Raw genomic sequence first — 27,995 nt, 5'->3', positions numbered from 1 at the left:
CGTTCACTAAACTCGGAAATATATGAGGTAAAAAGAGAATCTAAATTCGCAATGAATAAACATTTGTAACCAAAACATTTATTAAATAATTCTGCATATTACAAAACAATCCTGCCAAAAGTGGATGCCAGCAAAAATAAAACAAATATACAATAGTATATCCACACCACTACTAGATGCATTAGCCTAGAAAATACTGCATCCAGCATAAGTCTCTTCACACTATATAAATAGCAAAAAACGACTAATATAATCCCAACGTAAAAAAGTGTCATGTATCTTACATCTGAACGCTATTCAACACAAGCGGCGTCTCAAGATCACACGTACATATCGCTGATCGTACAGTTTGTATCTGCATGTGCTGAGGGTCTTCACTACACAAAGCAGAACCGTTATTCTTCAGGCGTGTTTCTCATTTCTGAACCATATTAGCAGGTTAAATCATTCACAACGGGAGCGCTGCATGGTGTCACAGTCGCCAAAATCAATGCGTCATAAGAAAACACTCCACTGACCACAGCAGATGGTATTTTCAGTACTGCAGGAATTGATCAATCTTTTTACAAAATGCAATTACACAATCTTACTTTTCGATTGAAAATGAAAACTTAAAAAAATAAAAACTGCTCACGGATGAACAATTTGTCAGGGCTTTTCTAAAGCAACGAGGAGTATATACAAGAGCTAAGTTCATCGGTCTGTACATTCACATAAATACATGTAGGATTTGTGGCGAGCGTGTCCCATTCCTTGGCAAAGATAAAAGCCAGCAGCAGGAGGTCGGGTGCTCATGGGAAAACTGTGGGCATGGGACACTGCCAGTCTCCTGAAGACTCGGGCACGACCTCCTCCAGATCCAAACCTGACTGACTCCCTCTGCCCGCCGGGGCCGGATCCTGCTGGAAGTCGGACTCGGAGTCGTGTTCCAACACCACCTCTACTTCCTGTGGTTTGGCTGAGAAAGAAAGAAAGAAAGAACTATAACTGACAGCGGCTCACATATCTGCAAAGTTTCAACGGCTGCTTATATAGGATACATCTGCTGCATGCACTGTTTCTCCTCGTGTAATTGGTGAATTGATCAGTACTGACATACCCATGGGTTTGTCACCGGACGCCCCGTAACCGTGCGATCTCTTCATGTGCAGCTTCATGTTGCTCTTCTGAGTGAAGCCGATGGTGCAGACCTCGCAGCGGTAGGGTTTCTCGCCCGTATGCTTCACCCTGTGAACATGTAGCGCGCTCTTCTGATTGAACGCTTTGTCACACAGCGAACACTTGAAGGGCCGTTCTCCTGAAACCAAGCCAACATGCCAGTGAATGTGTCTGTTGATGTCCAGATACGAGGGGTGTGACCAGGGATGGATTATGACCCCGGGGCCCCTCCCACAATTTTGCCGTTCTTTCCCTCAGCTGCGCATTCACAGTTATAGAAAGTGAAAGTTAAGACGATAATGAATTTTGAAAGCGCTCTCGCTCTGTGTCAAATGCCTGCACTACGCTAAGAATCATCCGTACAGGGTGTTCATAAGTCTAAAATTAGCTACACAGCGAAAAATCAACAACGACACAAATGAAGACGTGTGAAACACACGTCTTTAATTAACCGTCAAATACACGTATTTAATGTATCGCCAATCTCACCATTAAATGCGCCCGTGATGCATCAAATCATCCAGCTAAACATGCAGAAAATGCTTTTTAAATGTGCTGTAATGTAATTATCAAGTTCAATTTAATTGAATAAGTTAAAGATCAGATTAAAAATGTGTTGCCATGATAATTTCATTCTCATGCTAGTCAAGCACCCCGGTCAGTAATCCATCTCTGAGGTGTGACAGAAAGCGTGTGAATTACCTGTGTGTGTGCGAATGTGTCTCTCCAGCTGACTGGGTTTGGCAAAAGCTTTATCACAGCTGGGGCATTTGAAGACTTTGGCTTTCTGAGAGTTCGCTTTGGGACGCTTGTTGTGGACATACTCGTGTTCCTTATAGGAGAGGAGACAGATTTGACACAAGTCGACATCACACCACACTTGCGTTTACAGGTCAGAGAGGCGAGCTCCTCGTGTGTACCTTCAGGTGTGTAGCTCGCTTGAAGGCTTTTTTGCAGACGCGGCAGACGTGACAGCGGTCTTTTCCATGCACCTGTCTGCAGTGTCGTCTCAGAGCGTTTGCCGTGAGCAGCGTCTCGCTGCAGTAATAACACTGATGTTTCTGCTGCGTGTCTGCATCCTTCTCCTCTGACTGGCCGATCGACATCTGCATCACACACACAAATACGTACAGTATACGCACAGACAGTATAACTGGACTGGACCTGTAGGAGGTCAATGACAAACCAATCAGATCAGACTTCATCAGAGCTTGTGTTTGTGGAGCTACCTGTGTGTTCAGGTTCAGAGAGACCGTATCCAGCATCCGCGGGTCCGCCAGAGTCAGAGTCACGCTGCCGTCACTGGCCACGCCCGCCGACGACATCACCAGGCCGTGAGATGATAGGGAGGTGCTGGGTGCCAGAGCGCTGACTGATGAGAAGACAGAATCAGATGCCTCCCGAGCATACAGAAGAAGACGGGTCATACCGGATGCACTGATCAGATCTGATATACGACTCACCGCTCAAGGCCGAGGCCGGAGGACTGTGGGGAAGGAGGTGTTCGGTGTTCAGTGTCAGACAGCTGCTGTCTGAAGTCAGTCTGATGCCAGAGTTCATGTCTGGAGCTGAAGAGGGGCAGTGCTGGGGTAAAAGCTCCTGACCTTCAAATGTACAGTTCAACAAACACATTCCTTTCATACATGTGCCTTAGTTGTCACTTTCACCATCGGAACCGTGGTGTCGCGTTTGCGATACTTTATTATTATCCTATTTCTCAACTCCAGGCCCCTTCCAGGATGTTTTAGATCTCTCGTATATCAAAAATCAACTCATCAGTCCCCTCCTAGAATAGACTTCAAAAGCAAGCGTCCTCTCGGATTGCTCTCGTCAAACAAGCCTAATGTTGGAGATGTCTGCTGTAGTGAACAAGCTGGTGAGTTCATTCAGGTGTTTTATATAGAGAGACATCGAAAACATGCCGGTTCAAAGTGCAAAGACTGGAATTGAGAAACACTGCTGTATTTGTTTAAAGTTTACCATGGTATATGTTACAAAGGACCCAAAAATGACAATTCTGTCATCAATTCCTCAAATATCGATCTATAGTCCAAATAGCTTTCTGTGTGTTCATCAGAACAGAGACATTTATACACTTTTGGATCAACTCGAAGGAGAGGAAATGATGACAGAAATATCTCTTTAACAGATGGTAACATTATGTTTATTCTCAAATCTCGCTGCAGGTTCACATTTAAATGTGGCTGTGAATGTTTAATCATTAATCTTAATCAATTAGAATGAAAGTAATCTGGACCATATTGTTCCTCTGCTTGAATTTACAATGACACTTTATCGTCCTATCGTGGCAAAGCTTTAACTCATGATGTGCTGTTAGTGTGTGTGTGTGTGTGTGTACCTGCTATGGTTAGTGTGATCTCTTGTGTGTCACTGGTGGACGTAGCGGCGCTGTTCTGAGTTAAAGCTTGTGTCAGACTGGAGTTATTGATGGTCAGTGTGATTTCAGGAGCATTGTTGACACCACTTACAAGACCTGCAACACTGCCGGACACGTGTGAAAGCTCTTGAGAAAGGGACAGGACACACAAAACAGAGTTACACATCTCCAAAAACAACACATCACAGGAGCTTCTGGCTTATATTGATAATTATGGACCTTAATGTCGGATTGTGGAAATTATAAAAGTATATTAAAGTATATGAGGTTTCAGAAGGACAACAACGATATATTATATGTGAATGCTACACTGTATATGCAATTGCTTTTGTTTTGGTCAAATAAAACAGTTTAATAAACAAATAATTTTGCATTGCATTTGCAGCGCTTGATCCATTTTATCCATAAAATTATTTTGCTTGAGATTCTGAACTTTGAGTCAAACATCTGTATACTGCCTGAACTAATATTTCATATGTATTCGTTTTGTTATTGTATCTTTGAAATATCTTAAATCAGCTTTTCTTTTGAGTTTTAATATTATTAACGCAACAATATTTTAACTAATATTTAGGACGATATTTGATCAATTAACAGACATTTTTGAATAGTTTTAGTACATTTTCCAATATGTAGAATTGGTGTTATCATACATACAGAGGATCTAATGATGGTTTGACTTCTAAACATCTCAATAAGGCTTTATGTTCATTTTTTGGGGGGACTTGTAGAGAATGAATCAGTGGTGTGTGAGAGAGAGAGAGAGAGAGAGAGACCAGTGTTGTCGTGCTGGTTTGTCAGGCTGCTTATGGTGACGCTGGCGGAGGTGGTGGTCGGCTGCAGTGAGAGTCCGCTCAGCGGGTGGATCACCACATTAGCAGGAACCGAAGCGTCTCCGGTGGGCATGAGATGAGCGGTCGCGTGCGGGTTCAAAGCAGAGTCAGCCACAAGAGAGTGAGACAGCAAAGTACTCTGCTGCAGCGTCTGCTGTAAAATACTGGGGTCGATCTGAACAGAGACACAAAAACAACAAACTCTCAATGCATGTTCACACGTCACAAGCTCTCTCGGTGCGGAGACGCTCGGTCACCTGCAGCGTGATGTTGTTGATGTTGCTGGGGTCAATCCCAGAGATCTGCATGTTTGGACACACCAGATTGGCCGACGTGAGCTGCAAGTGAATTCCTTCCAGTGTAGCAAGACCCTCCGTCAGAGAGACAGTCAGATCGCCCCCGGCTGGGTCAACAAACAAACAAACATGAGCAGAAAACTAAAGTTGAAATAATCTGCTAAACAAAAGGAATTGCCCTTTTTATTTACCCCCCTCGTTCACATGTGGATCTTGGATTAAAAGACACAAGAGTGTCTAGAAGTACCTGAAACAGTGGCAGGCAGTATGGCCTGTCCCACCAGCCCTTGCTGTAGCAGGCTCGAGTCATACTGGCCCGTGAGCACTGGGTTTCCGTGGATGTAGATGTTAGGATCTGTGCTGGTGGTCTGTAATAATCCCAAGGAAGGCTGTGCGTCTGCGGCGGGATGCTGTTCCCGAGAAGCACTGTGGTCATCCGCTCCTCCCTGCGGATCGGTGCTCGAGCGATGCTTGGCCTTGCGGTCAGAGGGTCGGACGTGACACTCAATGTGGGTCTTGCGGTGGCCGGACGTACGGAAGCGAAGGTCACAGAGAGGGCACTTGAAGGGTTTGGAGCCCGTGTGTAAGCGCATGTGGACCTTCAGACTGCCTTTGGTGGAGAAGGACGTGTTGCACATGTGACAGCTAAACAGCTTCTGACCTGCGCACACACACAGCAGTCCACAGGGAGAGTGAGCTAATGTGTTCATCTGGACACTGTTGTTGCAGTAGGATGACAACATTTGGCTTTAAAGGTTCAGATGTTTAATATAGTGTTACGAATTAAACTGAACCAAAAGACAATGTGCATGTCAAGACACGCTTTTACAGTTTGTATAAAAATTGTGTTTATAGCAATATACTTTGAAGGAAAATAATAATACATTCTCACGATGAAGTTAGCTTGTATTAATAACACTCTTCGTAAATGTAACTTAAGGGAGTAACTCGCCGGTCGAGTGGTTCTTGCTGTGGTCGGGGTCAGCTGTGGCCTAATGGTTAGAGCGTTGGGCTTGTGATCAGAAGGTTGCAGGTTCTAATCTCAGTGTCAGCAGGTCATGACTGAAGGGCCCTTGAGCAAGACACCTTACCTCTGATTGCTCTGCAGTAATGTGTCACTGTATAAAACTACTTGTAAGTCGCTTTGGATAAAAGCGTCTGCCAAATGAATAAATGTAAATGTAAATGTTCTTGGCCTCCATGTCATGCATTCAAATCCTTTAAAGCACAGCTAGCCATAGATTATCCCGCTTATACGTGAGCATTTGCCAAGTTAAAGCTGTTATTGATGTTTACAGTGTCATGTTTGATCAGACTGGTGAAAATGACTTCCAGTGCTCACAAACGCACTCGTGCAGTGTTTGTATACTTCGGAATGACGCCTCTGGTTTTTATTGCCCATCAGTCCCTTAGAACAGCATTCAGCACAAGAGCCGTTAGACAAGGTAAAGAGTGATAGTTCAGCCGGAAATGTCTTCATTTACCCACACGGTTTGTCATTTTAAACCTGAATGACTTAATATCTTCTGCAGAATACAAAAAATGTTTTGAAGAATGTCGGTAACCGAACCTATTGTCTGGTTGGTACTGACATTCTTCAAATGATCTTCTGTTGTGTTCTGCAAAAGAAAGAAAGTCATACAGGTTGGAAATGACAAGAGGGTGAATAATGATGAAAGATTTTTCATTTAAGGGTGAACTATCCCTTGAAATGTTTGCTAAAAAGTTGCATTATACACTATAGTGCAAGAACTGCCTCACCTGAGTGTGTCTTTACATGACAGTCCAGCGTGGATTTCACAGTGAAACTCTTGCCACACTCATCACACTTGTACGGTTTTTCGCCCGTGTGAATTCGGATATGTCTGGAAACAGCACAAGACAGGACACACCAATCGTCATCACTCCTGTAGCACTGCAGCACACTAGAGACTGGTGAACTTCAACACAAAACTCTCCCACCTCATGAAGAACACTCAATCTATCTATCCTGTCTAAACCAGTGGGCTGAGGTTCCCTGGGGGGCCCATGAGGGATCACGGAGTGGGAACAGATTTTGTGGTATTTTATGAAATTGATCAGTAAAATACTACATGTAAGATTATAAGTCATTATTTGGAGGGCCGCAAATCAATGCACACTTACAACAAAAAAGTTTGACAATGACTTTAATCCAAGGGGTCAATAGTGTGATGATCGTCCCAAATTCATCCAAAGTCTCTCTCACTCTTTCTTACTACAATACTTCTGGCAGTTTTCAAAAGTGAAACTCTTTTTCATTTGTTTGTTCTTTATTCCTTTAGTTTTCTAGCCACTGTTCCATTCTCCTCGTGTACGCAGCTTCAGACAGACATATCATTGACTAAAAGATTCAACTAAATGGAGTTTTTCATGACCTGCCTGACATTACTACTCTACAAAGGGTTGAACTGTCTCTTCCTGTATGTAAACAAGGTCTGCTACCATTGGCTGACCTCCACACGCTGGTGTAGTCCCAGTAAATCAGGCAGTGAAATGATTACCTCACCAGGTCACTGGGCTTCCTGAAACTCTTTGGGCAGTACTGACAGCGGTTGGCAAATTTGGGCTCCAGGTTGAGCTCCACACATTTATCTTTGACTTCACTGATTCGATCTCGTTCAGCGGCTGTCTGGGCAAGAACCTTCTCTGATAGGGATGCCTCGTCCCCGGGGTCTCTCTTCGCCAGCTCCGCCGTCTGTTCTTCTGTTAATGTGATGATGCCGGTGCGACTTCTCTTTAACCCGGAGCGATCTGAACCATCATCGTCCTCGCCGTCCTCATCGGCCTCCAGAACTGTGCACATCAATGACATGTCAATGGGATGTAGTTTTATGGTCCTGTCTGTGACACGCACTGATAAATGTTTGCATGCCGGTATATAGTGTCCGGAATGTAGAGGTATACAATGTTACTATTATCATTATAGAAGTATTACATTTCATGAGTGAAAATCCTTTTTATATTATTGGTGGTACTCGGAAACCATGTTTAGGGGGGATGTTTTTATTATTCTGCAGGACAGATGAAGTGTGTATTTGATGAGTGATGGGCGTTACCTCTGGACCCCACAGTGTGCAGGAGCTTCATGTGTTTCCTGCGCAGCATGACCGTACGGAAGGTCTCCTCGCACATGCTACACTTGAAGAGCTTCGTGTTCAGATGAATGATCATGTGTCGGTTCAGACTGCCGTTGGTGGTGAAGGAGGCTTCGCAAACGTTACATTTGTACGCCTTTAATCCTGAGAGGGGAAGAGCGAGGGTAGAACGGTGTAAAAGGGTTCGAGTACGCATCCTGAAACGGTCTGTGTGTCTGGTTCACACCTGTGTGCGTGTTCAGGTGCGATTTGAGCACTCCAGCGGACACGAAGCTCCTCCCACAGAGATGACAGCGGTACGGTTTCTCTCCGGTGTGAGAGCGCACGTGCTGCTTCAGGTGACTGGACTTCTTAAAACTCTTATCACACATATTGCACCTAGAAAAATCCAACCAACAACTACTACAAAACATCGGCAAGTGAGATCGTAACCCTGACACAAGTGAAAAACACGTCTCGATGCAATGTGTCATTGACCAGAAGAGACAACATGATCCAAAAGCAGGGTTTCAGAAATACAGCTGATGTTTCATATATTAATGACATTATGAATCTTTTTCACGCTGTCCCCTGCAAGACACTTATTAGATCTGACTCTTACTGATAGACCCTCTTGTTGTTCTCGTCCTCGTTCTGGAAGTCTTGTGTCTGGATGGCCAGCTGTATCTCACTTTGAGTCGCCTCCTGCAGTAAAGCACTCGTCTAACGGCACACAGACAGAGAGACACACATGAACAAGTGACTGTCTGGATCATAGGATTTCATTTCACTTACAGCCAATATTCAAAACTGTCATCAATTAAAGTGATAGTTCACTCAAAGATGAAAATGATTTTGCTCAGTTGTTCCAAACCTCCAGAAATATATTGTGTAACACTTTACTCTATAGGGGCAATTGTCATTATAGACTAGCATGCCTATTATTAGCACATTGGCTGTTTATTAGTGCTTAGAAAGCACATAGTCTGCATGGCCGTACTCTACATCCCTAATCCTACCTAATACCTAAACCTAAGTACTAACTATTAATATGCAACAAATTAAGAGTTGTTTGGGGAAAAGTGGTAATTTAGCAAGAACTGCCCCCTATACTGAAGCGTGACCATATATATTGGGTTGAACACAAAGAAGAATGTGAGAAACAGAGAAACTAGAACTGTGGGAGATGCCCCACAAATGTCAGTTGATATCCTTCTTTGTGTTCATCAGAACAAAGACATTTGTACAGGTTTGGAATAACTTGAGTAAATGATGACAGCACTTTCGTTTTGTGTGAACAATCTCTGCAAGTATAAAGGGATTCTGCTGCTGCGTCCCAATCCGCATGCTATCCGTCCTTAATAGTGTTCCTTAAAAGTAGAATTAGTATGTCCCAAATCAAGAATGTCGAAAAAGGTTCCCGGATGTCCTCTACTACTAAATATGGGAAGTGCAGAAAGATGAAGACTCTAACGGCCCACAATTCAGAATGAATGAAGAAATACTTTAATGCAAAGACGAGCTGTATTTTGATGTGTGTGACAGTTATTGTCTAAGCCACAACGGCCACTTCCACTTCCTGTTAGTATGTCCCAGTGTGTGCATAATGTATTGACTTTTCCCTAACACAAACAGTACATACTGTAGAGCATAGTATAAGCAGGTGAATTGGGACGCAGCATCCCTTTTATTAAACTGGGAGAGATCAAAGGGGTACAAGGTCATTGTTTCTGTGCTCACTAATGGCACATTTAAACTGCATGGGACCATCAGGTTTAGTACAACTCTGCTCGGTACAGCTCACTTCAGCTCACTTTGCTTTACTAAAATAAGGTCCTCGGTACTGTACCCAGTGGAAAACCGTCCAAAAGTGAGCTGTACCGTGCCGTACCGTGCAGTAATATGCAGTGGAAAAGCACCATGAGAAGCTTTTTACACAAGACCCTTTAAAAAAAAAAAAACAGAACACTTTATGCGCTTTGGCTGTTCATTTGCATGACAACAGCGTTTTGAGGAACTGAAGACAGACTGCTCTAAAGTCTAAAGTCAGCGGCACAATTTTTGTGTAGTTATTTAAAGAGTGTGTTAGGAATATGCGCCTATAGGCGGGTGCACAGCGCTCCTGCCTTCTGCTTATTACACACAGAGGGACACGCAGAACAACACAATAATGACAAATATTTATACGAATGAATTACAATGTTAAACATTATTATTGTGGACATAAAGATACAGTTCTGGCTTGTCCTGTAGACGGTCTGCCTGTGCACTTTAACCTCTCGCACGAGCAGATGCGTTTCCTCTCTGGAGAAGTGTTGCTCTTATCAATTCCTCCGTGTAAATAGCGAATCCGTCATGGCGCTTAAAGGGAATGGAAGATGACACTCTGATTGGTGTATTGCACGTTACGATAAGAAAAATCATTGAGAGAATCAGGACAACCCGTTTAGACCATGTGCCCGGGCACGTGGACCGTTTTTCTGCCGTCAAACTAGCAAAAGTAGATTCGGACACACCCAGAGTGAACCTGCGCCGTGCGCTTTAAACCACAAGCTTAGATCCTGAGAATAGGGCCCCGTAAAATGTTCCTGTTTGATTTCATGGTGACTCATTTCTGCAAATGTTGTCAGTGTAATTGCTATGGATTTGTATATATCGCTGCGTACTTTCACCAACGTATGTGTGGGAATCACTAGATCTGTGGTGGAAATTCTGTGTGGTGATAAATAATCACTACATGGTTGCTCTGACGCGCCGCAGGATTTGTTGATCAGGTTTTGTCAGTGTGTTTTTTGGTTGTTTTGGACGTGCTGTAAAACAGGGACATTTCCTTTCGCGGACAGAACACCAAAAAGCGTGACTGTTCCCGGAAACCTTCGATTTACAGCAGCAGCAGAACCAGCGGACTTTATAGATCACACACATATAGATAGACCACGTGGAGTGCAGTGGGTTTGAGGCGGTGTGTGTACCTCAGAGTGTGTGACGTGCAGTAGGTTGGGAGGCTGGTAGCTGGAGGTCAGTGCCTGAGACTCAAGTGTGCTTGAGTCCTGAAGCTGTTGAACTGTAGAGAAATGACCCTGCTGGGTAAATCCTTCAGCTATAGTGAAACCTGCGAAAGAGAACAAATCCACAATTCAATAACACACAAGCACTGCTTTCATTAGATCAGCATTCGTAGAACACGACAGAGGCGCCACACAGCTTACTCTAGCTGGAGATCAAGTGCAACCACACTCACGCTTTCACACTATTGAGATGGAGCGCTTCATCAAAGTTTGGCCTCCCGTGTGTTTGTGTGGAGAAGAGAGAGAGTGTGTGTTACCTGGAGCGAGTGCTGACTGCTCATAGGCCGGCTGAGGCAGCGCTGGTGTCTCATACTGACTCATGTGCTGGGGAAGGGCATGCTGGGCGCTCACAAATGATTCTGGAGATAAAAACATTAGACACAGCTGACATCAAACATAGCTTCAAGTCAATGAGTGACCGCAAACAAACACGTACCACCAAATGCATCCTGGTGTGTTAGCACAAATGCAAGTTCAGTAATGCTAACAGCTGCGTCTGAATTCACTCACTCGTTCACTATTCCCTTTGTAGCGAATGCTAAATAGTCCACTTTATGTGGAAGAAGTGAATGAAAATGGGTAAATGATTTGGGACACTGAGGTAATCTATCCTGCGTCTGACAGTCCTGTCGCACCTGGGTTGGTTTCCAAAATGGTAAAGTTCATTTTTACATTACTTATCACTTTATTGTATTAGTTTTAATTAAGAGAAAAAAAGATATGTGTGCCATGTTTATTTACTATTACATTGATCACGGTAGGTAAGGTTACTTCATATTTTTTAAATAACATTCATTTCATCTGTAGAAATTAACTGTCAACAAGAACAAAGACAAGTGTATAAACGTACATTCATGTCATTAACGGTCACTCTCCTCAAGCTGATTCTGATCAGACGGGTGATTCGCATTGTATCATGGGACATATGAGTGAGCGAGTGTACCTCGGATATACACTCAAAATCAGAATGCATTGTGGGTAAAAAGTAGTGAACCAATGTGGGGAATGAGTTGTTTACCACCATCAAATGGTGGACACCCCATACGGTGCACTATATACTATAGGAGATTCCTCACCCGGGTCCTGAAGCGCGTCCTCCTCCACCTGCTGGCCGTCTCCCACCACCTCCAGCATGCTCTGGGAGTCTGCGGCCGCGGGCTGCATGTCACTCGAGCTCGGCTGCTGCTGCAGCTGTTGAGCCAACTCGTATCTGAAGACAAACCACATGACACGCTGACAGTGAGTCTACAGAAAAAACATTTAGATTTGTGCAATGCTCAGGCAATATGACGAACAGGTTTAAAGTGAACCTTCTTTCATCATTTCCTCTACTTCCAGTTGATCCAAATGTGTCTGTTCTGATAAACACACAGAAAGATATTATGAAGAATGCTTATAACCAGACAGATCTCAACACCCATTGACTCCCATAGAAGGAAAAACTACTTTATCATTTGGTTTGTTCTGTTGAACACAATGAAGACATTTTGAAGAACGTAGGACAGCAGACAGTTCTGGGGCACTTCTGACTAACGGGGACTAAGATCTGTCTGGTTATAAGGTTTCTTCAAAATATTATCAGAACAAAGACATTTGTACGGATTGGGAACAACTCAAACCATCTCTTTTCACCTGTGTGTTTTCATGTGCTTTCTGCAGTTGGGGGAGGATTTGAAGGTCTTCTGGCAGTACGGGCACATGTAGGGTCGTATGTCGCTGTGCGTGGTCATGTGACGTCGCAGGCTGCCGCTGGTGGTGAATGTGGTATCACACAGCAGACACTTGAAGGCTTTGAGGCCGGAGTGGGTGCGGATGTGAGCTTTCAGGACGCCCGAGGACGCGAAGCCCTTACTGCACTGCAGACACTTGTACGGCCGCTCTCCCGTGTGTGACCTGCTGGACAAAGAAAATCATGAGTTCCCTTTACACGCAGACAACATATTTGATCAAAATCTCAGCTGTGTCAAGCTTAAGAAAGGAAGGGATGGCAGAATGTTCATAAGTAGGTTTGGTTTTCCAGAAGTCATTTATTTATTTCAGTAACATTCTTTTGACTTTCTGTAGCACGACTCGTTCTGTCTCTAGTTTTGTTTGAAATAGAGATTTTGCCAAACGTGTATATTTGTATTATGTTGTGTGGTAACTTTCACCTGATATGCTGTTTAAGGTGGCTTGACTTCTTGTAAGCTTTGCTGCAGAATCCACACTTATATGGCCGCTCGTTCTCCACGATGTCCAGATACTGCTGCAGGGCGGCCCGTGAGTTCTGGTTCTGCAGGAGGCCTGCGATCAATAACCCAATGATCCATTACACCTCGCCAGTGACACGTTTGCATGTAGAATTTATATTGACATTGCGCCGAAGATGCTGAAAAACCTGGAAGACTTTTCTCAATGGGTAGCTTTACTGTTCAGAACCAATTTAGTTATGACTGTCTTTCGCCTTCTTTATAGCAGTACTAAACGGGAAAGAAGTCCTTAGTAAGGGGAATGTCAAGTTTTAAGCAGTGACAGTAAGCAGAACTTGCATGATTTGACACCTGCTTTAAACCAGAACAGTATTTCACTCATAATGCAATAAAGTGCTATAAGTTAACATTAGTAAATGCATTAGCTCACAACAGCTAACAATGAACAATTGAGTTTTTAAGTATTTCTTCATCCCTGCCAATGTTAGTTTATATCAATACAGTTATTCATGTTAGACCATGATGAAGTTAACATTAATAAATGCTGTATTAGTATTGTTCCTTGTTAGCTAACGCATAATCGAAATGTTAACAAATAAGCACCTTATTGTAAAGTGTTACCCATAATGCTATTCTTGTTTAGCAGGCCAAGCCTCCATGTGCCTCCTTCACTACTTTTGACTGAAGAAAACAGAAAAACGAACTTTGTGACATTCAATTTATTAAAGCTACAATCCGTAATGTTTGCCATGACACTATTTTGATAGTCTACTTTAGACATTATACTGACTTGCAAGTAGATGTCAACTAACACTAATACGAGGATTAGTAGACTGTTAGGATGAAGTGTGACAGAGATACTTGACTGACTGCTAGTTGGCGAGAAGTTGCAAAGTTATCAAAATATTGTAACCCTTTGGATTTATATGGGCATCTCCGGTGTGCCGACTCATATGACGTTATAAGCAGATCGCTGTGATTTAGAGTAGGTGCGCAGACAGAGATTTATTTATGGACTTGAACTGTTTTTAAAGTAAAAAGTAACAGATTGCAGCTTAAAAGAGCAAACAAACACGTGTATGTTTCTTACCCATGTCTGTGATGAGTATTGGCTCCTGCAGAGGAATATCAGGCAGAGGGAGATTACTTCTGGACAATCTGCTTTTGTGAGGCTTTCGTGGGTATTTGTGCTTTTTGTGGTGTATGCTCTTGAAATGAGAGGCAATGTGTGTTTTCCTGTGGCCTGACGTACGGAAGTACTTTTCACAATGGGGGCAAGGAAAAGGCCGCAAACCTGGGCAAAGGAAGAAAAACATTGATGATGTGCGACGAGTGCTTCTCACACACAACCTTAAGCAGCCTGACATTTAGTCTGGTTGCTCTCAATTGTACCCGAGCGCGGTTGTCCCCCTTCCCCACTCCCCCGCGGGCCTGTGTCACATTGTACTTTACCATCCGCACCCATTACATGCGACTGCTTTGAAGTAAACAAACAAAGCGATCTCTCTCAGTGCATTGGAATCCATCGTAGTGTTCATTTCGTGGCTTATTAAGTGTGTCTCTCTCTTAAGTGCGCACTTCTGATATCATAGTCATGCGAGAGCGATATGAGAGTAAACGGCTCGTTATGCTTTCAGACTTGCGTAATTTATTATCATAAAGCCGATCGTTACAGACAGCGCTGTATCATGTTTGACTAACCTAATATCTTGAGTAGTTTTGACCGTGGTGACAAACACCTGCACATAATAACCATGTGTGCTTTAGATATTTATGTGGATCTAAATGAGAAATATAAACGGTCGCATCATTTATGACATGTTTGCGCTCATACCGTTTCCTTTCTAGGGCTGAGAGATTAATCGAAATCGAATCGCAATCCCGATGTGAGACTTTGTGAATTGCTTATTGCAATTGAAAAATATAAAATGCGTCTGTTCAGCCCGCTTTGAGTGGCATTCTTGCGCTTTTGTGCAAGGATCATCTCATTTGCGCTTTGACCCAACACAACATTACTTGTTAACTTCAATGGTTTCGTAAGATATAGGCTACGCAAGAATGTGCTTAAATATGGTACTCGTCCAGATACTGGAGAGAGCGTTCAGAGTGTGCGTGCGCTAAAACTATCTTTTACTCTATGGTAAATAAAAGTACAGTTAATCCGTGGGTCACATGCTTTACGCAGCAGTTTAGGTTTAGATATAAACCCCAAAAGTCATGTAACTGCACTTTGAGACGGCGTAACCTGACAGAGTAACAGAGTAGTGATCTTACACAGCATCAGAAATGGTATTATGGTCATTTTTAAATAAACTGTGCTTATTCTCAAATGTTTTATGCGATATTCCAATTTTGTGCACAAGCTAAATTTGCAAGCTTGGATGGAAACTCGGCTATTGACTAGATTTGTTTCGTTTTTAGACCCCTTTAATTTTTTCAGAAAGCACCCAACAACACATGGGCCAAGCACAGGGTAAAACGTTTCTTCAAATGAACTGTTGCACGTGACAGAAAGAGCACTGGTACTCACCCGTGTGTAGACGCTGATGAACTTTCATGCTCCCAGACGTGGAGAAGCATTTCATGCAGTACTGACACTCAAAGGCTTTGATGCCCGTGTGGATCTTCATGTGTGCCGTCAGAGTGCTCTTGACAGCAAATGCACGGAAGCACTGCTTGCACTTGTAGGGTTTCTCATGAGTGTGAATGCGGATATGACGCGCCAGATCACTGGGTTTCTTGAACTCTTTGGAGCAGTATGGACAGCCATGCCATCTCACACCATTCTCCTGCCTGATGGTACCTGACAACAAATGCAAAAGAAACAATCAACGATCCTGCATGGAGACACCTTATCAACACCTAGCCGACAGAACATCGGATGTAATATTATTATATTGTAAAGCGTTACGATCAGAGTTTTTCATGTCTTTTTAGACACGACTGTCTAAATAAAGCTAAACAACAGTGTCTGTCATTTCAATTCGGCAGAAATATTAATATCCGGTCAGCTGAGACGCATTTATGTGGCCAAGTGTAAATGCAGCGGTTTTGACAAAACCCATGAAGTGACCAGGTGTAAATAAGTTCTGAAACGAATGAAAAAGTTCGTAACTTAAAAACACTGATGTGCCAAATTAGGAATGAATGGGGAGTACGTCACCGAGAAGCTGAAGCCATGGTGGGGAGGATTTTTGGTGTGGTGTGTGAGGTGTAAACCTTTCTTAACCCAGCCCTGGTCATCTAGATAAAGGTCAATAAGAACAATGTTATTGTGGTTTTGTTAACCTAGCATCTGTGGAGGCTTCTTGATGATGCTTCTCCTCTCCTTTTTCACAACAGTGTCCGTCATGAGTATTTTTGCGGTGGCTGGTCCATCATCTGCTGAAGTGGCGGTCAGACACGCAGCATCGCTCTGCTGTCCGGTGCTACTCTGAGCTTCAGGCTTGACTGGAATCTCAGTCAGTCCACTGTTTTCCAGAGCTTGCTGAGGAAAAACACACTTTCATTGGTGGGAAGTGTTGAAAAGAGTATAGAATAGGATTTCCAGATGAAGAGAGATCTAGTGAGAAACTTTGGATCCATAGGATTTTTTCAAGTCATAGCCACAGTTGTATCTATCATCACATGACATCACTGAAGCTTATAAGTTTAATAGTTACCTGGAGGATGTCCTGGTTGATGCTTGTCTCGATTGTCTGTCCAGTGGGAGGGGCCTGAGCGCCGTCTGCCGCCACATGGTCAGACAGCTCTAGCAGCTGCTGGATCACATCCGTCACACCCTCCGTCCCCTCTGCACCCTGACCAACACCTGCGTCCCCCTTCTGAGAACAGAGCATCAGCATCACACTTCTAAAGATACACTGCGCTCTTTACAGGAGGACATCGTCACCTGTGCTGCTGGCTCCTCCACTTCCATCACTGATATGTGCATTTTGCTGATGTGAGCATTGAGGCTTCCAAGCTTTTTATAGACACAACTACAGTCCATACAGGGAAACAGCGGAACACCGGCTGCCTGAAAACAGAGAGATTCACAGTCAACAAAATGCCGTCTGTGGTATATTAAATATCAATAAACTATTCAACTTTTCATTCATTTTTTTGGTTGTCCAAATAAAATGACCCAAGTGAGTGGTACGATGGTTTTAACATGATGTCATTGGAAAACGTATTCTACAGACTTACCTAAGCATTTGTTTGAATGTATGTCTTTAACTGTCATCAAATGTCACTGCTGGAAAAGCCACACTGTTTAAAATGTATCCAAGCTACTTTCAAGCGACTGAAAGTTAGCAGCACCGTTTGCCGCTTTTAGCTAGCTAATACGCAACACTGGGAACCAGTAACAAGGTCTGTCGTTCACCAAATACACATTTTTCTCCTGTCATCGTTTTCCGGTTGCTTTCGCATCTGAATTAGGACCTTAGAAGTGACATAAACCGGCCTACAGCACGGCATTTAAAAAACATAAGCAAATGAAAGACGCTAATATATCTAATGACAACTTGCAGGGGCAACATCTGCAACTTACCTAGACGAACACAACGTGCAAAGAGAGATGACAGGTCAAAGCAGCTAACATTAGCAGTACGCACAAAGCCTTGTACAGATGACGAGTTAATGTGTGTATAAGAGAGAACCAGATGAATAAAGCACATGCTGTTACCTGAGAGTGAACTCGCTGAATATGAGAGTGCAGATTTCCCTTCTGAGAGAAGGTGGCAGGACACAACAAACACATGTGAGGCTTTGCTCCGGTGTGTCGCACCATGTGTGTCTCCAGCACTACCTTCTGGTTGAAGGCCTTTCCGCAGTGAGTGCACATGTAGGGCCTCTCACCTGTACAGCACGCACATACGGTCATACCCTTCTAAAGCCGTTTATATAAAACATCGCTTAAATCAACACGACAACACAATCACAAAAGAATACCGCAGGTGACATCACTCATTTCAACAGAAAGGTTTAACATTGTGTGTATGCCTGTTTACCTGTGTGAATGCGTGTGTGTCGAACAAGCTGACTGGGTTTCTTAAACGTCTTCCCACAGTGCTGGCAAATGTTCTTGAATCCTCTCCGATCAATGTTTTTGTAGTTCCTTGAACTTGATATAATAGGCCTTGAAGAGGTGGATAAGATAAAAACATTCAGAGTTGGGCACAGACTACCACTCTAAATTCACCCCATATTAAAACAAAACATTTACTAAACCCATAAAGAATATGGCCAGGTCATGGAAGAATGTTATATATATACACACACACACCCTACAGTTCACAATATCTGACTCCTTTAATATAGTAAAAAACTTAAGCAAGCCATTTTCAAACAGTGTTCCCTTCCTCGGGACCACCTGACAAGCCGCTTCAGGAGCAACCATTAAACAAATGAAACCACACTGCCCTCAGTCTCTGAAGTACTGTAACAAGTTTCAATAAAAGGAAGGAAGGAGGCGGGACCTGGCGAACTTAAAACAATCTTAAAAAAATAAACAAACAATTAAACGAAAGCTCCCTCGCGGTCGACTGCCGGCCGTACAAAACCACAATATAAAGTCCAGGCCTGGTCCTCTCTCGTCGCAACCTCCTGCCGCTCGTCCTTTTATGCTCCCGATCTCCTCCATGAGAGATGAAAATCACGAGCTGAAGCTCATTATCACTCACGTCACCGGACTCAAAGATTCAGGATTTATTTATTGATGTTTTTTAAATGCTTGTGTAATGTGTGTTTGAACATTAAAGATGCGCCGATTTTGTCATATTATGTTTATACGAATATTACAGTCATGGCCAAAAGTATTTGGAGTGACATAAATGTTGTTTTTGTAGTTCCTGATAAAGTAGTTTTGGTGTTCATTCACATTGTTTATAGATTATTATGAATAGGGATCTGATCCATATTTAATAATTGCAAAAAAGAAAAGCAACACCCCGGGTGTCAATCAAATCTAGAGAACCTGTAGTCAATCCTCAGAAAGCGAGTGGATAAGCAGATAAGCAGCACTAGTATCCAGCGAATCACAGAGGTTATGAGAAACAAAGCCCAACACTGTTAATATTGACTCTTTGCATATATTATTTTTTGTCAATAAACGCATTTAAAACGTAAGATATGCTTATCATTGTTGTCCAGTATACAATAGAAACATGTGGAAAATAATCTACAAATACAGAAGCAGCAAACTTTGTAAAACACAAAATGCCACTCCCAATATTTTTGGCCACGATATATGTATATGTTATTATATATTAGTATTATATTACAAGTATAATGTTCTTTTCTTTATGATATGTTTGGAACGTTTAAAAAGGGGGTTTAACTTAAAATAAAAGAATTTAATAAATATAAATATTTTTAAATAACTTTGTATTTCTATTAAATAGAAAATAAAACAAAATGGTCTTGTTATTCGAAGGTTTTTGACTTTGCCGTCTCATCTTCCACCACTCAAACATACAGAAACAGCTCTCCGTCTTGTTTGAGGTGTGATGTGATCTAACTAGCCTCTTGTTGGACTGAGATTCTTGGGGCAGCAGGTCCAAGGCCTGTTGAAATGCCTCTGGTTGCCCAAAGTGTTACCAGAAGAAGTTTGCATTTGCTTTGCTGAGCTTCAATTTGCTGCGGTGTAGACACGCCGGGAAGACAGAGAATGTCACACTGGGTTGCGATCGCGATTGACGAACGTCTAACATTTAAAACAGCGAACTTGAGCAAGGCTGCCAGTGACCTTCTCCGTTTGGAGGAGTAAAGCTCTGACAAATGTGGTCTCAACAATCAGCTGAACTACACTTAGTTTAGTTTCATTGAGTGGTTTGCGTCATCAGATTCTAATCCGTCTCGAAAACGTTTCAGAGCGCTTTTACTCCTGGCCACACGCGTCAGTACGCTCCGCGAGTTAATACTGTATGGAATAACGTATAACATATTTTTCTTTCACCCGGAGAGAAAACTAAAAACGTGTATGATTCACTAGTTATTTGAAAATCACAGTACATCGCGCGCTAAGTTTTTAACCTGTTTTGCCCCTGTTGTCGCCTTGGTGTACTTAGCGTGAACACACGATTCAACATCACATCAGATTCAGTGCAACTGTCTGCAACAGCATAACATTTTGACTGCCAATGTCTTTATAAGTTAAATCATGGAAGAAACTACCGAATCTAGCTTCCCATGGCCTTTTGCAATTTTTTGAAATTGTTGAAAAGAAGAACGAGTCTTTCATTTTTAAGTGCCTTCTCTGAGTGAAAAGAATGAGAGAGGAGGAATACACCTGTCTCATTTATCAGGAATAAAGATGGGTTAGATACTTACATAACCAACAGTCTGCTTTCAAGAATTCAAGTTGGAGAAATGTCTAATTACTTAGCGAGAATGTGCTGTAATACGCTTCAGTGAATCCACTTAGATTAGTACTTATTTGTTTTTACGATCCTTTTGTTCCATTGCAAGTTTAAGTTTAAAAAAAAACTTGGATTACTGTTACAAATAAATGTTAAACCGAAACTGCTCTCAAGTCCTGTTATTTAATTTTCTTCTAAAGGAAATTGTTTGGCTTCAAGGTTTTGGGCTTATGAAAATGTAAATAGACATCAGTGTCTGTCTGACTAATGAATGTCATTTTATTAATAGATTGGTGTGCCAAGAGTGACATTAAAGTCTTCATATAGAGTTAAGCATGAGCCTTGTGACAAAAATGATAATAGGACATTATAGCCATAAAAATAATCATAGTACTTGGATACTTGAGTACATTTGAAGGAAAATACTTTAGTACTTTTACTCAAGTGAAGGCAGCACTTCTACTTTTACTTGAGTGATATTTTACCTTGGGTATCTCTACTTTTACTCAAGTACATGGGTTTGTGTACTTCGTCCACCACTGATTGTGTTCAACAGAACAAACCAAATGATAAAGTAGTTTTTCCTTCTGTGGGAGTCAATGGGTGTTGAGATCTGTCTGGTTATAAGCATTCTTCATAATATCTTTCTGTGTGTTTATCAGAACAGACACATTTATACACATTTGGATCAACTTGAAGGAGAGGAAATGATGACAGAATTTTCATTTTTGGCTGATGTAGTGCATCATTTTTGGGAAACGCACATGAAACGATGACAAACATTCGCAAAATTGCTCACAGAAAACACTCTTGAGCGCAAAGATCCATCATTATCTGGAAATGCAGCCCCGTTTCATAAAATTAGAGACTGGGAATAACATCTGGGTGAATCATTCATTTCTTTTGAACTATTCCTTCAATAAGCCACAGACAATCGCATGGACTGTTCGGTCCCAGCGTGACCTCACCTGATCTTGATATGACTTTTCAAGTGCTCCTTCAGCTGGTTGTGGGCTGTGAACTCTTTACAGCAGGTTTTGCAGGTGTAGAACTTTGTTCCATTGAGTTCTTGGCGATGTTCCTCCAGGTGCAGAGACAGCTGACTCTGCAGGATGAACTCATCTCCACACTCAGAGCACAGGAAATTCTGACAACACAGAAGAAAAACATTACTGAAGGGAAGGCGAGAGAGAATGAAAGAATCGTTCAAATCTTCGATTAGAGTTATCAGGTTATTTCCAGATCAAATGAGCGTTTAAAGCTGCAATCAGTAACTGTGGTTCTCTATCGCCACCTCTGTTCAAAACAAACTTTCAGGCTACATTACGCACTCATCTTTGTCATAAGAAGGTCGGATGACCGAAAAAGGTTACAGCTTGCAGCTTAAACATAACAAGAGAAATGTTTTCCTAAAGCAATACGTTAAAATATGAATAGGAAGTTGTCTAACCTCCTCTTTCTCATGAACCATGACATGTGCTTTCAGACTGGCCACTCTGGAGAACTTCTTATGGCATACTGGGCACTTGGGTTCACTGGAGGTGTGAGTGGATTTATGGAGGCCAAGATTGTACTCCACATTATATGAAGCTGGACACTGGTCGCACCGATACGGCTACAGCCAGAAAGAAACGAAGAACAGGTTTCATCAAAGACAGCATCTCACGATATGGAACTGCACCCACAACACATTTATGTAAAGATGACAAGTGCACATACACATTTACACCTGCTGCTGAAATCCGTCTATTGAATCCACTTTTGACATGGCTGGGTAAATTTCATTAGAAAAGATGAAATAAGTGCATGCAATGTGCATATGAGCGCAAGCGGAGATGACAGATAAAACATAGAGAGAGCAGTGAAGAGAGCTGCTTTGACAGATGTGAGAGCGCCGAACACTGTATGTGTGTGTTAGAAATGGAATAGTGATGCTATGTTTTTCGTCTTTAAACCAAACTGTTAGGTCTTTAGCCGGCATAGTTTAAATCCTGTCTGGCTAGCACACTTTTCATAATGTTTACACATGATGTCCGTATGCGGAGAGTCTCTTGCGGCTGCTTATCAAATGCAGCTAAAACAAAGGTTCAAGTAAAAAAGCCTAACTAAAGTCCAAGTCTAACTGAAACCGCAACACTCCCACTTATTGCCAATGACAAAAATATGTAAACTGCTGATATGTAAATACAGTAAAAATCGCACTACCCACCTAGTGGTGCAACTGGGTAACTACTACCTTGCATAACCTGTGTTGCAGTCATTTAAAGTCACCATACGTATATTTTGTGGCTCCAGACAAATTGTATTTGGTGGGAGAGGGCTAAAATGGCTCTTTTTGTCGCAGAGGATGCCGACCCCTGGGCTGGGCGATACAGCTGAAAAATGTATCATATGATATAATGTTATGATACCATATAACACTCTTCTCATTTGTTTGAATCTGTCATACTAATACGACGTGAACTTTTAAAGCTTAAATAAAGTCAGTCTGGATTGAGTTGGTGTCGTAATGTTAAAACAAAAAGTTTCAGCTTGCGCATTAGGTTACTGTCACTTTAAGATGTAGTGCTATCGCACTGATAGCCTAATACACATCAACTGTTAATATGAACTTACAACATAAGCCACTGTGTTTATGTGCACCTTGTGTGTTTTTCACGTAATCCTGTGTGCATTTTAAAGCTAAATGACTTATAAGACCCAAAAGAAAACTTTGTTCACTGTAATGTGCGTGCATGTTGGATGTGCGCAATACGTTTATATTTCAGAACAACATCTGTGAGTCAAATCACTTGAAAGTTTAAACAGGCACAACATTAAAATGCACGCAAATAATAAACGTTGGTGAAGATGATGTGCAATGTGTGTGATGTCAAAGATGTCAGCGATATATACGCTGTTAAAAAGTGGACGTGAATGTGTGTCGCACTGCATGGACGTGCACGCAGTCATCCAATGAACATTGCAGCACATGTAACAATCTCTCAGTAAAAGGGAAACTCAAACTTACAGGTTACAGATGCAGGCTGGTTGTAAAAAACTTTTGAACTGTCTAGGAAAATAAAAGTCTGTTTATGATTTAGTGATGGAGCGTGGGTTGTTATGCAACAAAATGTAATGCATGTTAAGTTTGGAGCGAACATTTTTTCTATTTAAGGTGTATCGTCAATACATTATGGTTTTATTGCCCAGTCCTATTTTGGAAGGTCGCAGGAGGCCAAGTTTGTCCGCATTGAATGAAGCCGATGTAGCTGCCTTTAGGAAGAAGGGCACTGATGGCGGAGACATGGAAGGGATGCATGTGCTTAGCAGATCTGCCAAACGTGGGATTACATTCCTCATTTTTTCGCCACCATGTTACTCTTTCACCCTTGGACAAATAAACTTTTAAATACGCTCATAATAGCATCCCTTTATCAAAGGTAACGGTAGTGTTAGAGCAAACTGCTATGCAAAGCGACTAACTTGGTGTGTATATGCTTTTGAAAGGATGAGCAGACAATCCACAAATTAAATATGTTTGAATAAGGTTCTTTTTATCAAATAACAAATAGTTGACTGTAAGGGGGCAGCACTACTGCCGATCTTCATTCATACGGAAGAGGTCAATGGTGAGGTGCTTTATGTCTTACCTTATCATTGACTTCATGGTCTCGCAGATGCCTCTGGAGTTGACTTTCTGTGGGAAAGCTCTGGGAACAAGTATTACATTTGTGCTCCACATGTTTCTGGATCTCCTCACCAGCCTCCTCACCTCCTTCTGCAGGCATCATATATGAAAGAAATACACAAAAGAAACACAATCAGTGTGACAAGGATAAACAACAGTTCAATCATCGCATGTGAAAATGGTTTCAGTTTCTGCTGTGCTGCAGATGACAACACTTGATCGTGCTATATGGTTCAGAATGCATGGAACAGTGGAAATACTGTCTTACGCCATGATCCTCACCTCATTACACCAGTCTCATTCAGTTTATAAACGGTAGTCATAAAAAAACAGAAAGCGAGAGAGAGTGGGATTACTCGCACGTCTCTGCCCTGTGTTGCGTGTCTCCCACATCTCAGTCAGACTGTCGTACTCGCCGCCCTTTAAATTTGACGCACATACAGTATGTTATACTCCCGCGTCTCCGTTATACGGATATCCCCTGGTCAGGCCTGGTTTCCCTCTGAGGTTTATTTCTCCTCCAATGGAGTTTTGCCTGGCCGGGGGGGCTGCTAGAATTTGATAGTCTTATTTCATTAACACTGCATATAGGAATTTATTGTGTGTCTGATATTTGACCTGTGTTTTAACTTAAATAGCCTTTTATGTTTTACTTATAGTCAATGTTTTCTTGTACAGCTGCTTTGTCACAATGAAAATTGCATTTCTCCACAAGGGCATCTAGCAATATGTGGATGAAGCTTGACACATGTGCGCACACTGTGTTAACTCCTGCCTGGCTCTGCATTTCAAACAAATGTCAATTCTATCTATCATTTAATTTGGACAAAGTGAAACATTCAGCAAATATTCTAATTGTTTTTAAAATCCCAAATATGCCTAAATCAGACGGTGTAACCTATTTATACCATTTTTAACAATTGACTAATGCAATAGAACATTTTATGAATGAAAGGGTTATAATGATTGTACTATAAGTGTACACTGGTGTTTGGATTCTATTGGTGTGGTGTAATCTGACAGCTGGCAAACAATAGAACAACAGTAATTCCTGTATCAATAATTTGAATTTTGTAACGGTTTTAATGGAAACAATTAGAATTTCTCTAATGCTTTTCATTGTTTTTTCCAGCAGGGTAACTATACCCATACGGTGCAGCACACTTTTGAAAAATATTCAGTTGAAGCTTGATTTAGAAACATTAAATATCAAAAAATTTAATCGCAATTATATATTTTCCCCAAATCGTACAGCTCTACTCACGCATCAATATGAGATTGGCAGAAACTGTGTGTTACGTCCGTGATTTCAATAAAAAAAGGGAAATAAGGCGGGATGTGGGTGGAGCTGAGGTGCCTGGTTGGTGAAACCACTTGTCACTCAAGTGGACACTCCCTTAATTATACAGAATTTTAAGGCTTTATATAGTTGAAATGGATGAGATATAAATAATTGACCCTTCACACATGTTTTTCTCTGCTATAAAGTTGGGTATTTAAATATGGGACAATGAATTGCAGTTTAAGTCACTTTCGTGTTGGTTTTAAGAGAGAGACCGGAAGGTTGCCGCTCTGCAAAATACACTCTTTACATATATTTTCCAATGATTCAAACGATTCATCGCATCCAGAGTAAAAGTTCTCAGCACAATGAAATCATAATGTTCAGTTTGTGGCTTTTGAGGTGACTTTATTTATAGAGCTACAATGCTTACACACGTCTAAAGATACACTTACATTTATTCATTTGACAGACGCTTTTATCCAAAGCGACTTACAAGTAGTTTTTTACAGTGGGACATTACTGCAGAACGATCAGGGGTCACTTCAGTCGTGACCTGCTGACACTGAGACTCCAACCTTCTGATCACAAGCCCAAAGCTCTAACCACTAGGACACAGCTGAGCCCTTAAATACATACATTACATAATCAAACGATTAAACGCATCCAGAATAAGAGTTTGTGTTTACATACTATATATGTCTGTGTACTGTGCATATTAAATATACATACATGCGAAATGTGTAATGCTACGGAAGTAAATGACACTGGCGATTGCCTTCCCCTTTACTCCTCAAGGCTGTCCGATCTCTTTCATAGAGCCTTAACATTCAATATTCTACGTCGACTTCCAAACCGTTCGTTTTCTGTGCAGATATGTGCATATGATCCGCTCTGTGCTATTGTGTGTCTGAACTAGGGCACTCACATGCAACTGCACACGTGACTCTGACACGAAATGAAGACTTTAACATTAATGTTTACACTGTCTGGATCATCCCCTATCTCCCATCTAGTGCATTATGCGTCATTCACCAGTCAGGACATAATAAATGTATGAACAAGTGACTGAATTGAGGAGCTCTCATAGTGAAGGGGGCGAGACTCTTACGATTCATAGGCCCAGTTTCACAGACAAGGCTTAGTTTAAGACAGGACAAACGCTTAGCTAAATGAGGATATTTAGACACGTTTATTCAAATGCCTTAAGGTAAAAACGTTACTGCTGTGCATTTTATGACAAAACAATGGCACTGATACGTATTACGATATGTCAGAGTTATTTTCAGTTGGGTTAGTTTTGGACTAGACTTAAGCCTTGTTTATGAAACCGGGCATAAAGCGCATATGATTGGACAAGACCTTTGAGGAGTGGCTGAAGTGTAGCGTCATGTCATGGAGTGTCTAGATTGTTTTTAAACAGACTTTCTTTTAATGGTTATATCTTCTAAAATGTAATTTTGTCAGTGGTTAGGGGCATATCGGTTTATTGATGTCCTTAAGGCCAACTTATGTTTAAAAAAAGGAAAAAAATCATTTTGATTTCACTGGGGCTTTAAGATATATCAACATATGTGACTGTGGGCCAGAGTTTCATGTATATCATCCCACTGTCCAACGTCTTATGGTGAGGCACATAAAGGTGAAAGTTTAAGTGAAATCATTTAGACCTTGTGCCGTTTCATACGACACGAAGTAATATAACGACCGTTTAAGAGAGCTCCAGCTAATTTAGTAATTCCTAACTAATGAGATCAGGCGTTAAACCAGAAGTCTTCAGCATCATCCAACACGCCTTCACAAAGCATCATGGGTAATGTCACATATTGTGAAAAAGGTGGATAGTTCACCTCAAACAAGCAGCAGAGGTTCGGCACTTCTGATTAACAGGGACTAAAGCAACATTTCATTATTACAGAAATGTAGCAAACCATTGAAATACATATTTTTCCTATGAAAGACAAGTTTCTTTTGTCAACATTAACAACGTACAAGTATTATTGACATTCAGATGAAAAAAGAATAGATATAAAAGGTGTATTCGGTAAACATTCAGCACGAGTCTGGGGTAAAGACCATCAAACTAGCAACTAGCACTGCATATATTCTATAGGAAACACACCTGGATACCGCGGAGACGGTATATGACCACCAGGTACCAGAATCAATCTTGTGTCTCAGTCAAACTGACAAATAAATGTTAAATAACGACCAAACAAGTTCTGCCCGCCTGACCGGTGTAACGAAGAACGAACAACACTGAGCGCTGTGCGCATATTTAACACGACTCGCGAGTTAATGCGAGAAAAACACCAACTGGAGTGAACGACAATCACTAGCGCGAGACACACCGACACCAGTGTTATTAATATCATTCCGCCGCGATCCGCTCTTCCAACAGCACAAAGACACACGCAGCACTATATCCGGGGACTATATACACGCGCTTCAAGTGGATTTCTCTCCACTTCTGCTGCATTTATTCACGCACTACAGACCGTAGGACATAGCTCGCGGTGTGAAGGTTTTATTTTTGAGATTACAACTGACTTTACCGATTTCGCTGTCAGCTTTAATCCTTCGTTTGCGCGGCCGGCCCCGCGGCATAGTTCCAGTTTTCAGAGCGGGTGTACTGTGAACGAGCTGGATTTTAAAATGGCGTC

General features: G+C 41.9%; 1 protein-coding gene across 3 annotated transcripts; it reads right to left on the bottom strand.

Moving 5' to 3' along the window:
- Positions 1–58: 58 nt before the first annotated feature.
- On the bottom strand, positions 59–27,995 carry znf236 (zinc finger protein 236). 3 transcript variants are annotated; one of them, XM_079469280.1, is made up of 31 exons: positions 27,888–27,995; positions 24,013–24,140; positions 21,831–21,995; positions 21,349–21,527; positions 18,032–18,159; positions 17,707–17,879; positions 16,930–17,055; positions 16,700–16,861; positions 16,326–16,524; positions 15,568–15,840; positions 14,128–14,331; positions 12,999–13,131; positions 12,481–12,741; positions 11,925–12,058; positions 11,106–11,207; positions 10,753–10,892; positions 8,403–8,503; positions 8,028–8,179; positions 7,763–7,945; positions 7,208–7,499; positions 6,447–6,550; positions 4,933–5,346; positions 4,647–4,792; positions 4,333–4,564; positions 3,518–3,682; positions 2,622–2,762; positions 2,388–2,530; positions 2,079–2,264; positions 1,861–1,990; positions 1,100–1,297; positions 59–958 (listed from the first exon to the last, which is right to left on the bottom strand). In XM_079469280.1, exons 1-31 carry the CDS (start codon positions 27,937–27,939, stop codon positions 792–794), a joined length of 5,313 nt encoding a protein of 1,770 aa, XP_079325406.1. In that variant the 5' UTR covers positions 27,940–27,995; the 3' UTR covers positions 59–791. The 3 variants fall into 3 exon arrangements, with proteins under 3 accessions (XP_079325406.1, XP_079325407.1, XP_079325408.1); XM_079469281.1 differs by having other exon boundaries at positions 2,622–2,726; XM_079469282.1 differs by lacking the exon at positions 27,888–27,995 and adding an exon at positions 27,455–27,705.

This window comes from Barbatula barbatula, assembly GCF_947034865.1.
Source record: "Barbatula barbatula genome assembly, chromosome: 12".
Lineage (NCBI taxonomy): Eukaryota > Metazoa > Chordata > Actinopteri > Cypriniformes > Nemacheilidae > Barbatula > Barbatula barbatula.
Note: the sequence above shows the minus strand (reverse complement) of the source record. Positions and strands in the feature narration are given on the sequence as shown.